Raw genomic sequence first — 12,866 nt, 5'->3', positions numbered from 1 at the left:
GGAGTCACAGTTAAACAACAACAAAAAATTAAATGAATGTTACCTCTACAAGTCTGGGCCTTGCTTAGGTAAATCACAATTATTCTTATTTATTTATTTATTTATTTGAGACGGAGTTTCGCTCTTGTTGCCCAAGCTGAAATGTAATGGCACAATCTCAGCTCACCACAACCTCTACCTCCTGGGTTCAAGCGATTCTCCTGCCTCAGCCTCCCGAGTAGCTGGGATTACAGGCATGCACCACAACACCCAGCTAATTTTGTATTTTTAGTAGAGATGGAGTTTCTCCATGTTGGTCAGGCTGGTCACGAACTCCCAACCTCAGTTGATCCACCCGCCTCGGCCTCCCAAAGTGCTGTTACAGGCGTGAGCTACCGCACCCGGCCAATTATTCATATTTACATATAAAGAAGATGACGAAATAGTTATCACTTATCTAACTAAGCTACTGTGACTCCCAATAAAGCCAAATTAACTTCTGATCTTGTTTCCTTTTTCTTTTTCTTTTTTTTTTTTGAGACAGAGTTTCACTCTTGTTGCCAAGGCTGGAGTGCAATGGCACCATCTTGGCTCACCGCAACCTCCGCCTCCCAGGTTCAAGTGATTCTCCTGCCTCAGCCTCCCGAGTAGCTGGGATTACAGGCATGCACCACCATGCCCGGCTAATTTTTTTGTATTTTTAGTAGAGAAGGGGTTTCACCATGTTGGCCAGGCTGGTCTCAAACACCTGACTTCAGGTGATCCACCTGCCTCGGCCTCCCAAAGTGCTGGGATTACAGGTGTGATTTACCGTGCCTGGCCATTAACTTCTGATCTTAACCTTTGCTTCAAAAAAGAATGCAATAGGCCACCACAGTGGCTCACGCCTGTAATTCCAGCACTTTGGGAGGCTGAGGCGGGTGGATCACTTGAGGTTAGGAATTTGAAACCAGCCTTAAGAACATGGTGAAACACCGTCTTTACTAAAAATACAAAATTAGCAAGATGTGGTGGTGCACGCCTGTAATCCCAGCTACTCGGGAGGCTGAGGCAGGAGAATTCTTTGAACCTGGGAGGCGGAGGCTGCAGTGAGCCGAGATCACTCCATTGCACTCCAGCCTGGGCAAGAAGTGCAAAACTCTGTCTCAAAAAAAAAAAAAAAAGTAAAAAAGTTACCTCAAATTTCATAGGCAATTTTCTTTTACATATGTAAAGTATCTTAAATTCTTTTTTTTTTTTTTTTTTTGAGATGGAATCTTGCTCTATTGTCACTCAGGCTGGAGTGCAATGGCATGATCTCAGCTCACTGCGACCTTTGCCTCCTGGGTTCAAGTGATTCTCCTGCCTCAGCCTCCCGAGTACCCAGGATTACAGGCGTGCATCACCACGCCCAGCTAATTTTTGTATTTTTAGTAGAGATGGGGTTTCGCCATGTTGGCCAGGCTGGTCTCGAACTCCTGACCTCAGGTGATCCACTTGCCTTGGCCTCCACAGTGCTGGATTACAGGCATGAGCCACTGCGCCTGGCCCACATATTAAATTCTTTAAATTTTCAAAGGTTTTTTTTTTTTTTTTTTTTTTTTAGACAAAGTCTCGCTTTGTCACCCAGGCTGGAGTGTAGTGGCATAATCTTGGCTCACTGCAACCTCCGCCTCCCGGGTTCAAGCAATTCTCTGCCTCAGCCTCCCGAGTAGCTGGGATTACAGGCACCCGCCACCAGAGCTGGCTAATTTTTTTGTTTTTCGTATTTTTATTAGAGGCAGGGTATCACCATCTTGGCCAGGCTAGTCTTGAACTCTGGACCTCCTGATCCACCCGCCTCAGCCTCCCAAAGTGCTGGGATTACAGGTGTGAGCCACCATACCTGGCCTGAAAAGTTTTTAACCAAAACATCACTTCCAAAATATATATCTTAACTTGATAACAATTTTAGAAAGATTATGATTTGACATTTTCATTCTTGTGACTTTAATTCTGGTAAATTTCTACCAAAGGAAAACAATGTTACAACTTAGAGAAGTATTTTTTCTTTAATTCAAGGACACTGTTACATTGAACTGGGTGTTCAGATGTAATTTCACTCTCAGATCTAGACGTGCACTTGTTCCATTCTGGAATGATTTCTGTAACAAAAAACCCCCATTCCCCAGAAAAAATATATTTTAAAAATACACCCAGAACTTTTTTTTTTTTTTTTTTAATACTTTAAGTTCTGGGACACATGTGCAGAACGTGCAGGTTTGATATATAGGCATACATGTGCCATGGTGTTTTGCTGCACCCATCAACCTGTCATCTGGGTTTTAAGCCCCACATGCATTAGGTATTTGTGCTAATGATCTCCGTCTCCTTGTCCCCACCCCCTGACAGGCCCCAGTGTGTGATATTTCCCTCCCTGTGCCCATGTGTTCTCATTGTTCAACTCCCACTTATGAGTGAGAACATGCAGTGTTCGGTTTTCTGTTCCTAAAAATGCTTCACGAATTTGTGTGTCATCCTTGTACAAGGGGCATGCTAATCTTCTCTGTATCATTCCAATTTTAGTATATTTGCTGCTGAAGTGAGCAAAAATGCACCCAGAACTTTTAAAATGTCAGTTGTTAGAAGATCGATTTGTTTGAATAAATTAGTAAGTTGCTCTGGTCAATTTGACAATCTTTCCATTTCTTAGATCTGCTCTACAGATGGTATTTTAGGAAACTTAAAGGCACTATTTTTAAGAGCTTCCCTATACTAAAATTTATTTACTCAGACTTAGCAAAAAAAAATAAATAAATAAAATAAAAGCTAAAGCCTTAAATAATAAACAAACCCTTCCTCATTTCTGTACTGGACTATGATTAGGCTTACTAATCTTCAAGTAAAAGCCACAAAAAAGCAATCCATCTTACCTCATCTGAGAGATTGTCAACTCTATACAAACTGGGATGAGTTGTGAGCATAAGGTAAACCAAGGGCTGGTTTTTCACTTGACACATAGCAAAAATGCGTTCATCTAGACGTGCATTTGTCCCAGTCTGGAATGATTTCTGTAACAGAAAACCCCCATTCCCCACAAAAGAATATATTTTAAAAATACATCCAGAACTTTAAAAATGCCAGTTGTCAAAAGAATATTTTCAGAGAAAATTCACAAATTTACTGTTAATTTTTTAAAAGTATCTTTTTTAAGAAGTCACACACATCTATTAAACTGTAGCTATAGCCCCACCTAAAAGTCTTTTGAAATTAACTAACAGACCATGGCAAAGTTATCTGATCTCCATGGTGTCTGTTTCCTAGTTGATAAAACAGATCTAAACACTCTATCTACCATATAATGATAGTGATAATGATGTAACAATCCAAGCAACACCATAGGAAGGATGAAATTATATTGCAGATGACAAAGTAAAGGCATACATGAAGGACCAAAAAGATATCCATTACGTCAGTGGTCCTTCTTCGTACCAGGGACTGGTTTCGCAGAAGATAATTTTTCCACAGACTGGTGGGGACACGGTGGAGGATGATTTTGGGATGAAACTGTTCCACCTCATATCATCAGACATTAGATTCTCATAAGGAGTATGCAACCTAGATCTCTCGCATGCGCAGTTCACAATATGGTTGGCGCTCCTATGAGAATCTGATGCTGCCACTTATCTGACAGGAGGCAGAGCTCAGGCAGTAATGCTCCCTCGCCCACTGGTCACCTCCTGCTGTGTGGCTCAGTTCCTAACAGGCCACCCACTGGTACCGGTATGTGGCTGGGGGGTAGTGCACTTAGAATACTGCACTAAGTGGCCCATGAGTGCTGGGTGATGACTAATGGCAGCTGTCACTGATTCTCCCACCATACAAACAATGTAACAAAGAATACTAATAAACAAGAAAAAATAATACTACTACAAATGAGGAAAGCTTCTTAGTAAAATGAGTTAATAAGTAACTATGATATTTAACTGTTATTATTTTCTTTACACAGATAAAAATGGAGAAGAAAAAAGTTATGGGTAAGGTTTTTTTTTTTTTTTTTTTTTGTGACGGAGCCTCCCTCTGTCGCCAAGGCTGGAGTGTAGTGGTTCAATCTCTGCTCACTGCAACCTCTGCCTCCCAGGTTCAAGCAATTCTCCTGCCTCAGCCTCCTCAGTAGGTGGGATTACAGGTGCGCGCCACCACACCCGGCTAATTTTTTTTTTTTTTTTGTATTTTTAGTAGAGACCGGGTTTCAGCATGTTGGTCAGGCTGGTCTTGAACTCCTGACCTCATGATCCGCCCGCCTCGGCCTCCCAAAGTGCTGGGATTACAGGCGTGAGCCACCGCACCCAGCCAGTTATGGGTAAGGTTTTAAGTATTCCAATTGATGGAAAGGAGTAAAACAGGCAGAGAGAAAAGAATAATGAAATTACGTATTAAAACAAGTACACTGACTATATTAAAGGAAGATAATAAAAGCTCTTAAGATTTTAATGGAAGAAGGAAAGTTCCATCTATTCATTCAAAAAATATTTCCTGAGTGTCTATTATATACTATGAACTGTTCTAACTGCTAGGACAAAAAAATGAATGAAAAAGATAAAAATCCTTGTCCTCATGGAGCTTACATCCTATTAAGGGAAGAATAAAAATAAGCAAAATATGTGGTATGTCAGTGATAAATGCTATAGGAAAAATACAGGAGGTAAGAGTGATTAGGGGTGTCAGGATGGTGAGGGATGGGGTGGGATTGGGGTACTGCATATTAAATCGGGAAGATCAGAGAATGTAGGCTTTAGAAAAAAGTATTTCAAGAAAGGCCTGAAGAAGAAAGAAGAGCTCAGATTTTTAAACGTCAAAATTTAAATATTTCGGCAGGGCGCGGTGGCTCACGCCCATAATCCCAGCACTTTGGGAGGCCGAGGCGGGTGGATCACAAGGTCAGGAGATCGAGACCATCCTGGCTAACACGGTGAAACCCCGTCTCTACTAAAAATACAAAAAATTAGCCGGGCATCGTGGTGGGCGCCTGTAGTCCCAGCTATTCGGGAGGCTGAGGCAGGAGAATGGCGTGAACCCGGGAGGCGGAGCTTGCAGTGAGCCGAGACTGCGCCACTGCACTCCAGCCTGGGCGACAGAGCGAGACTCTGTCTCAAAAAAAAAAAAAAAAAAAAAAAAAATTTAAATATTTCCAGGCACGGTGGCTCATGGCTGTAATCCCAACAATTTGGGAGGCTGAGGTGGGCGGATCACAAGGTCAGGAAATTGAGGCCATCCTGGTTAACACGGTGAAACCCCGTCTCTACTAAAAATACAAAAAATTAGCCAGGCATGGTGGCACACACCTGTAATCCCAGCTACTTGGGAGGCTGAGGCAGAAGAATCACTTGAACCCGGGAGGCGGAGGTTGCAGTGAGCCAAGATTGTGCCACTGCACTCCAGCCTGGGCAACAAGAGCCAGACTAGTCTCAAAAAAAAAAAGAAAAAAATTAAATATTTATGTAATCTGTGTACTTATATTCAGAAATAGAAATAAATAATTTGAGTTAAAGAAGTGAGAACTAGAGACCGGGCACGGTGGCTCATGTCTGTAATCCCAGTACTTTGGGAGGCCATGGAGGACGGATCACAAGGTCAGGAGTTCGAGACCAGAATGGCCAACATAGTGAAACCCTGTCTCTACTAAAAATACAAAAAATTAGCTGGGCATGGTGGCGGGTGCCTGTAATCCCAGCTACTCTGGAGGCTGAGACAGGAGAATCACTTGAACCCGGGAGGTGGAGGTTGCAGTGAGCCAAGATCACGTCACTACACTCCAGCCCGGATGACAGTGTGAGACTCCATCTCACAAAAAAAAAAGAAATGAGAACTGTAGATTCAAAAGCCACTCCTACTAGAAAGTAATGAGTTGCTCTTCTCACCTGGAAAAAACTACACACAACAGACAAGTAGATCCCAGAGTTCAGGAAAAATACAAGATGCAGGCTTGGTGTGGTAGCTCACGCCTATAATCCCAGCAATTTAGGAGGCCGAGGCCAGTGGATCATTGAGGTCAGGAGTTCAAAACCGGCCGGGCGCGGTGGCTCACGCCTGTAATCCCAGCACTTTGGGAGGCCGAGGCGGGTGGATCACGAGGTCAGCAGATCGAGACCATCCTGGCTAACACGGTGAAACCCCGTCTCTACTAAAAATACAAAAAATTAGCCGGGCGTGGTAGTGGGCACCTGTAGTCCCAGCTACTTGGGAGGCTGAGGCAGGAGAATGGCGTGAACCTGGGAGGTGGAGCTTGCAGTGAGCCAAGATTGCGCCACTGCACTCCAGCCTGGGCGACAGAGCGAGACTCCATCTCAAAAAAAAAGAGTTCAAAACCAGCCTGGCCAACATGGTGAAACCCCGTCTCTACTAAAAATACAAAAATTAGCCAGGCGTGGTGGTGAACACCTGTAATCGCAGCTACTCAGGAGGCTGAGGTCGTAGTGAGCCGAGATCGCCACTGCCACTCCAGCCTGGGCGACATAGCGAGACTGTTTAAAAAAAAAAAAAAAAAAAAAAGATGCAGAGCAGTCCTTTATTTTTCTTATTAAAAAACTTTTTTTGTAGGGGTAGAATCTCACTATGTTGTCCAGGCTGGTCTCAAACTCCCAGACTCAAGCAATCAATCCTCCTGCCTTTGCCTCCCAAGGTGCTGGGATTACAGGCATGAGCCACTGTGCCCAGCCAGCAGTCCTTGAACAGTTCTGGAATCTGCAATGCTGCTTCAGGTGCTTTATTAACATGAGTTGTTTCTTTTTTAATTAAAAAAATTAAATTTTTTAGTAGAGACAGGTTCTTGCTTTCTTGCCCAGGCTGGTCTCAAACCCCTAGCTTTAAGCAATCCTTCTACCTTGGCCTCTCAAAGTATTGGGTTATAGGTGTGAACCATGGCATCTGGCCAACATGAGCTTTTATTTATTTATTTTTTATTTAATTTTTCTTTTAAGAGAAGGAGTCTCGCTTTGTCACCCAGGCTGGAGGGCAGTGGTGCAATCTCAGCTCACTGCAACCTCTGCCTCCTGGGTTCAGGCGATTCTCCTGCCTCAGCCTCCCAAGTAGCTGTGACTACAGGTATGTGCCACCATGCCCTGCTAATTTTTGTATTTTTTGTAGAGACAGGGTTTCACCACTTTGGCCAGGCTGGTCTCAAACTCCTGAACTTAAGTGATCCGCCTGCCTTGGCCTCCCAAAGTGTTGGGATTACAGGCATGAGCCACCATGGCCGGCCAACACAAGCTTTTAAATAAAATTTTATAAGGGAAGTTTATCCTGAGGCAATAAGTTTGGACATTCAATTTTGGACACTGGATAAATAAGCCTACTCCACCAGACCAGAGTTTTCCTTCTTTTCTGGGAGGAAGGCAAAGAGCAGGCAGGGGAGACATATAAATAATAAGTAGCAAATGAAAAACCCTACAAACAAAACGAAACAAAGACAAGGATATGGAAGTCCAATCCAGATCATGGAAACAGGTATGCAAGTATACAGGTATAAGAAAGTGTATCTAAAGAAGATTAAGGACCAGGCATGGTGGCTCACGGCTGTAATCCCTGCACTTTAGGAGGATGAGGTGGGAGGATCACCTGAGGTTGGGCGTTAGAAACCAGCCTAACCAATATGGTGAAACCCTGTCTCTACTAAAAATACAAAAATTAGCTGGGGTGTGGTGGTGCATGCCTATAATCGCAGCTACTCAGGAGGCTGAGGCGAGAGAATTGCCTGAACGCAGGAGGAGGAGGTTGAACCCAGGAGGCGGAGGTTGTGGTGAGCCGAGATCGTGCCACTGCGCTCCAGCCTGGGCAACAGAGGGAGACCCTGTCTCAGACAAAAAAAAAAAAAAAAAAAGAAGATTAAGAAGTGTAATGTGGTAGCTCATGCCTGTAATCCTAGCACTTTGGGAGGCCAAGGCGGGTGAATCACCCGAGATCAGGAGTTTGAGACGAGCCTGACCAACATGGTGAAACCTTGTCTCTACTAAAAATACAAAATTAGTCAGACATAGTGGCACACACTTGTAATCCCAGCTACTCAGGAGGCTGAGGCAGGAGAATCGCTTGAACCCGGTAGGCGGAGGTTGCAGTGAGCCAAGATCGTGCTACTGCACTCCAGCCTGGGTGACAGAGCAAGACTCTGTCTCAAAAAAGAAAAGAGAAGTGTAATGTTGCTGAAATTCTGTAGGGACAGGAAAGAGCCAATAAAATAAAATAAAATAAAATAAAATAACATGTATGGTCTCTTCTTTTTTAAAAAAAGTTAAATTTTTTGTTGGTGAAAAATTCTAATTATATATATTTATGAGGTATAAAGGGATGCTATGATATAGTATACAATGTGGAATGATTTAATGAAGCTAGGTAACATATCCATAACCTCAAATAGTTATCACTTATTCCTCCTAACTAAAACACTGTACCTTTTGTTCAATATCTCCCCATTCCTGCCCCACCACCCAGCCTCTAGTAACCACCATTCTGCTTTCTGCTTCCGTGTGTTTGATTTTTTAGCTTTCACATATAAGTGAGAACACACAGTGCATGTGTGCCTTCTTGCATCAGCAATATAATATACAATTCTTGTTCTGGAAAACTGATTATCAGTTGAATTTTTTATAATGTCACTGAATACTTTGCTTAGAGAAGCATCTTATGAACAAGGAACTTGCTCTGAATCAGTTTTCTGTAAGTTTCTTTGGTTATTAAACTTTTCAAAGTTCAAATAAGAGGTAAGGTCCCTGTTGTCAAAAATTTAACCAGCATAAAGTTACATATACAATGTTTAGGGATTCATAGGATAAAAATTTTGTCTTTTGATGTTTCCATCGTGTTCGTTTCTTTCTTTTTGTTTATTTTGAGACAGAGTCTGGCTCTGTCACCCAAGCTGGAGTACAGTGGCACGATATGGGCTCACTACAACCTCCGCCTCCTGAACTCAACCATCCTCCCACCTCAGCATCCCAAGTAGCTGGGACTACAGGTGTGCACCACCACACCTGGCTAGTTTTTTTGTATTTTTTGCAGAGACCAGGTTTCACCATATTGCCCAGGCTGGTCTCAAATGCCTGGACTCAAGCAATCCACCCACGTCAGCCACCCAAAGTGCTGGGATTGCAGGTGTAGGCCACAGTGCCTGGCCATCATTGTGTTAGTTTCTATATCTGTTTTTCTTACCTGTTTAAGGAGAGCCAACACAAAAAGTGGGAAAAGTCGCAAAGAAAAAGGAACCATGAGTCCAGGCTGCTGGTTACTTAAGACTGAAGAACGGTAAGCTGAAAGGGAGTCAATGACTGCATTCACTAGAGCATCCCGAGCGTCACTCAGACTGGCAGTCATAGATCTGTCAACAGCTAAGCAAGGTGAGGGTAAGGACAAAAAAGAAATATGATAGAAGTTTAGCTAGCCCACTGTTAAGGATAGAAGAGATAATTTTTAAAAACTATATCAAGTATCTCTCCAATTTACTACATACACAAATGAGACAAAACACAGCAGCTAAAAGCATGGTCTGGAGAACTGAGCCAACCTCTGTTGAAATGCTGCTCTGCTATTTCCTAGCTGTATAATGATTTGGCAAGTAACTTAACCTTCCTGAGCCTCAGTTATGCTACTGATTGTAATCCAACACTTTATATACCATTGAGAAAGAAAAACATTGCAATTAAACACACAATGCTTTCCTGTGTTTCCTGAAATGCACAATGTTTCGAAACAGAGTTCTTTTGAAATTTTAATTTTAATTAATTAAAACAATTTTTTTGTACCAAGTCTCCCTATGTTGCCCAGGCTGATCTCAAACTCCTGGCCTCAAGCAGTCCTCCTGCCTCAGCCTCCCAAAGTGTTGGGATTATAGGCACAAACCACCATGCCCAGCCCAGAGTTTTTATTTTACATTTACAGAAAGAGCTCTTAATTTATTAATTTATTTAGAGACAGAGTTTCGCTCTGTCACCCAGGCTGGAGTGCGGTGGTGTGGTCTTGGCTCACTGCATCCTCCGCCTCCCAGGTTCAAGCAATTATCCTGCCTCAGCCTCCTGAGTAGCTGGGACTATAGACATGTGCCACCACACCCGACTAATTTTTTTTTTTTTTTGTATTTTTAGTAGAAATAGGGTTTCACCATGTTGGCCTCTTATTTAGACAGATTTTCATCATTTGCCATGACACTCTGTTTATACGCATTTCTGCATAAAAACATTTTTTCAATACTTAAAAAAAAGCATAATTGAAGACTTCTCAAATAACTAAACTCCGTCCATGTGGTACTAAAAATACATTCAATATGGTAGCAGAACCAATACTTACAAAGTTGTGACAGTTTATCAAAAATCCACAAAACCCATCTAATAGTTACTGCTGTCAATAATAATAATAATCATAGTTACAAAAAAAAGTAACTTAAACAAAAAAATAGGCCAGGCGTGGTGGCTCACGCCTGTAATCCCAGCACTTTGGCAGGCCGAGGCGGGTGGATCACGAGGTCAGGAGATCGAGACCACCCTGGCTAACATGGTGAAACCCCGTCTCTACTAAAAATACAAAAAATTAGCCGGGTGTGATGGCGGGCGCCTGTAGTCCCAGCTACTGGGGAGGCTGAGGCAGGCGAATGGCGTGAACCCTGGAGGTGGAGGTTGCAGTGAGCCGAGATCACGCCACTGCACTCCACCCTGGGCGACAGAGTGAGACTCCATCTCAAAAAAAAATAAATAAATAAATAAAATAAAGGCAGTGATCTTCAAATTTCATAGGTCACAATCTTGAACATCTAACAACATAAAAGACTAAAGTGTGGGTAAATCCTTTACCAGGCTCCATGTAAAACATTTTTCCCAATAGGAAATTCAAGAAAGTGGGTAACTATTCCTGATACAGACAGAATTAAGTTTGAAGCAAATGGACCTACTGAGGCCAGGTGTGGTGACTCACAGCTGTAATCTCAACAGTTTGGTAGGCCAAAGCAGGAGGATTGCTTGAGCCCAGGATTCAAGATCAGCCTGGGCAACATGGTGAGACTCTGTCTCTAAAAAAATTTTTTTTAAAGTTAGCTGGTTGAGGGCCGGGCGTGGTGGCTCACGCCTGTAATCCCAGCACTTTGGGAGGCCGAGGTGGGTGGATCGCGAGGTCAAGAGATTGAGACCATCCTGGCCAACATAGTGAAACCCCGTCTCTACTAAAAATACAAAAATTAGCTGGGTGTGGTGTCGTGCGCCTGTAGTCCCAGCACTTTGGGAGGCCGAGGTGGGTGGATCGCGAGGTCAAGAGATTGAGACCATCCTGGCCAACATAGTGAAACCCCGTCTCTACTAAAAATACAAAAATTAGCTGGGTGTGGTGTCGTGCGCCTGTAGTCCCAGCTACTTGGGAGGCTGAGGCAGGAGAATCGCTTGAACTTTGGGGTCAGAGGTTGCAGTGAGCTGAGACTGTGCCACTGCACTCCATCCTGGGAGGGTGAATGAAACTCCATCTCTAAATAACTAAATAAATGAATGAGTGAATGAATGAATGTTAGTTAGCTGGGTGTGGTGGTGTGGGCCTGTAATCCCAGCTATTCAGGAGGCTGAGGTGGGAGGATCCCTTGAGCCCAGGAGGTAAAGGCTGCAGTGAGCTAGAACCACACCATTGCACTCCACCCTGGGTGACAGAGCAAGACTCTGTTTTCAAAAACAAAAGAAAGAAAATGGACCGACTGAAGTCTTCCCTCAAGTAGAAAGACCACAAGAATCAAAATGATGTTATTAAGCTGTATGTATTTGAAAAGGGACCAAAAAAATCAAGAGGACAATTGTATCTGAGATGGAAATAAATACGTGAAGATATCAGTAAGTTTCCTATTGGCTCACATGATTTGGCTGCAAACAAATGTATGGTGGTAAACTGGTTTTCAATCCCAAATTCCATGACTCTAAGTCTAATGATCTTTATGGTACACTGCTTCTCATAAAAAGAGTATTAAACAGCACTAATATTAACCATTACATAAGATATAGTTGGCCAGGCACGGTGGCTCACGCCTGTAATCCCAACACTTTGGGAAGCCAAAGCGGGTGGATTACATGAGGTCCAGAGTTCAAGACCAGCCCGACCAACATGACGAAACCCTGTCTCTACTAAAAATACAAAAATTAGCTGGGCATGGTGGCGCATGCCTGTAATCCCAGCTACTCGGGACGCTGAGGCAGGAGAATCGCTTGAACCCAGGAGATAGAGGTTGTGGTAAGCCAAGATTGTGCCATTACACTCCAGCCTGGGCAATAAGAGCGAGACTCCATCTCAAAAAAAAAAAAAAAAAAAAGATATAGCTAAGTTCAGTGTAGACAAATATATAAATATATAGAGACAGAAAGTAGTTTAGTGGTTACTTAAGGCCAGTAAGGGAGGGAGGAAGAAGTGGGCAGTAACTGCTAATGAGCATGAGGTTCCTCTTGAGACAATAGAAATGTTATAAAATTAGATTGTGGTGATAGCTGTACAACTCTGTAAAAACACTAAAAACAAATGAATTATCAATTAAACTGGGTGAAGTGGTATGGTATGTAATTATATCTCAATAAATTTGTTTAAATAAACAAACAAAAAAGATAAGATTATCTGCAGCAGATCTTTTCATTCAAATAGTTACTTAGCAGGCACCCAGGGGATCTAAAACATTCAAACTATAAAGCTATTTAAAGGAAAACAAAACTGTTTGGATGTGCCTAATGTTATTACTTGTAAGATACTTATAACAGATAACAACTCTTACCCATATTGGCCAATAACCCTGAAATTGCTTGAACATCAGCTCCAAGAAAGACATCATTCAGAGTCGAAACTACTGGCAAACACAAAGTATGAACACGAATTCTTCTTTCGCCTTTGGGGAAAATACACAAACAACAGTGAGGGGCAACTATATAAAACAA

General features: G+C 42.7%; 1 protein-coding gene and 1 pseudogene across 4 annotated transcripts in view; both read right to left on the bottom strand.

Annotated features, from left to right (window-relative positions):
• SEC24A (SEC24 homolog A, COPII coat complex component) overlaps positions 1-12,866 on the bottom strand; it is an 80,122-nt gene that overhangs the window by 9,886 nt on the left and 57,370 nt on the right. For all 4 annotated transcript variants that reach the window (XR_010157009.1, XM_527165.7, XM_009449678.5 and 1 more), the window contains 3 exons: positions 12,707-12,817; positions 9,139-9,314; positions 2,871-3,008 (listed from right to left, as the gene is read on the bottom strand). Coding sequence is in view for 3 of the 4 variants with exons in the window: in XM_527165.7 (XP_527165.2) it covers positions 2,871-3,008; positions 9,139-9,314; positions 12,707-12,817 (425 nt within the window). In the remaining variant the exon portion in view is untranslated. The remainder of the gene's footprint in view (positions 1-2,870; positions 3,009-9,138; positions 9,315-12,706; positions 12,818-12,866) is intronic.
• LOC112209269 (U6 spliceosomal RNA) lies at positions 2,448-2,547 on the bottom strand (annotated as a pseudogene).

Source organism: Pan troglodytes, chromosome 4 (genome assembly GCF_028858775.2).
Source record: "Pan troglodytes isolate AG18354 chromosome 4, NHGRI_mPanTro3-v2.0_pri, whole genome shotgun sequence".
Lineage (NCBI taxonomy): Eukaryota > Metazoa > Chordata > Mammalia > Primates > Hominidae > Pan > Pan troglodytes.
Note: the sequence above shows the minus strand (reverse complement) of the source record. Positions and strands in the feature narration are given on the sequence as shown.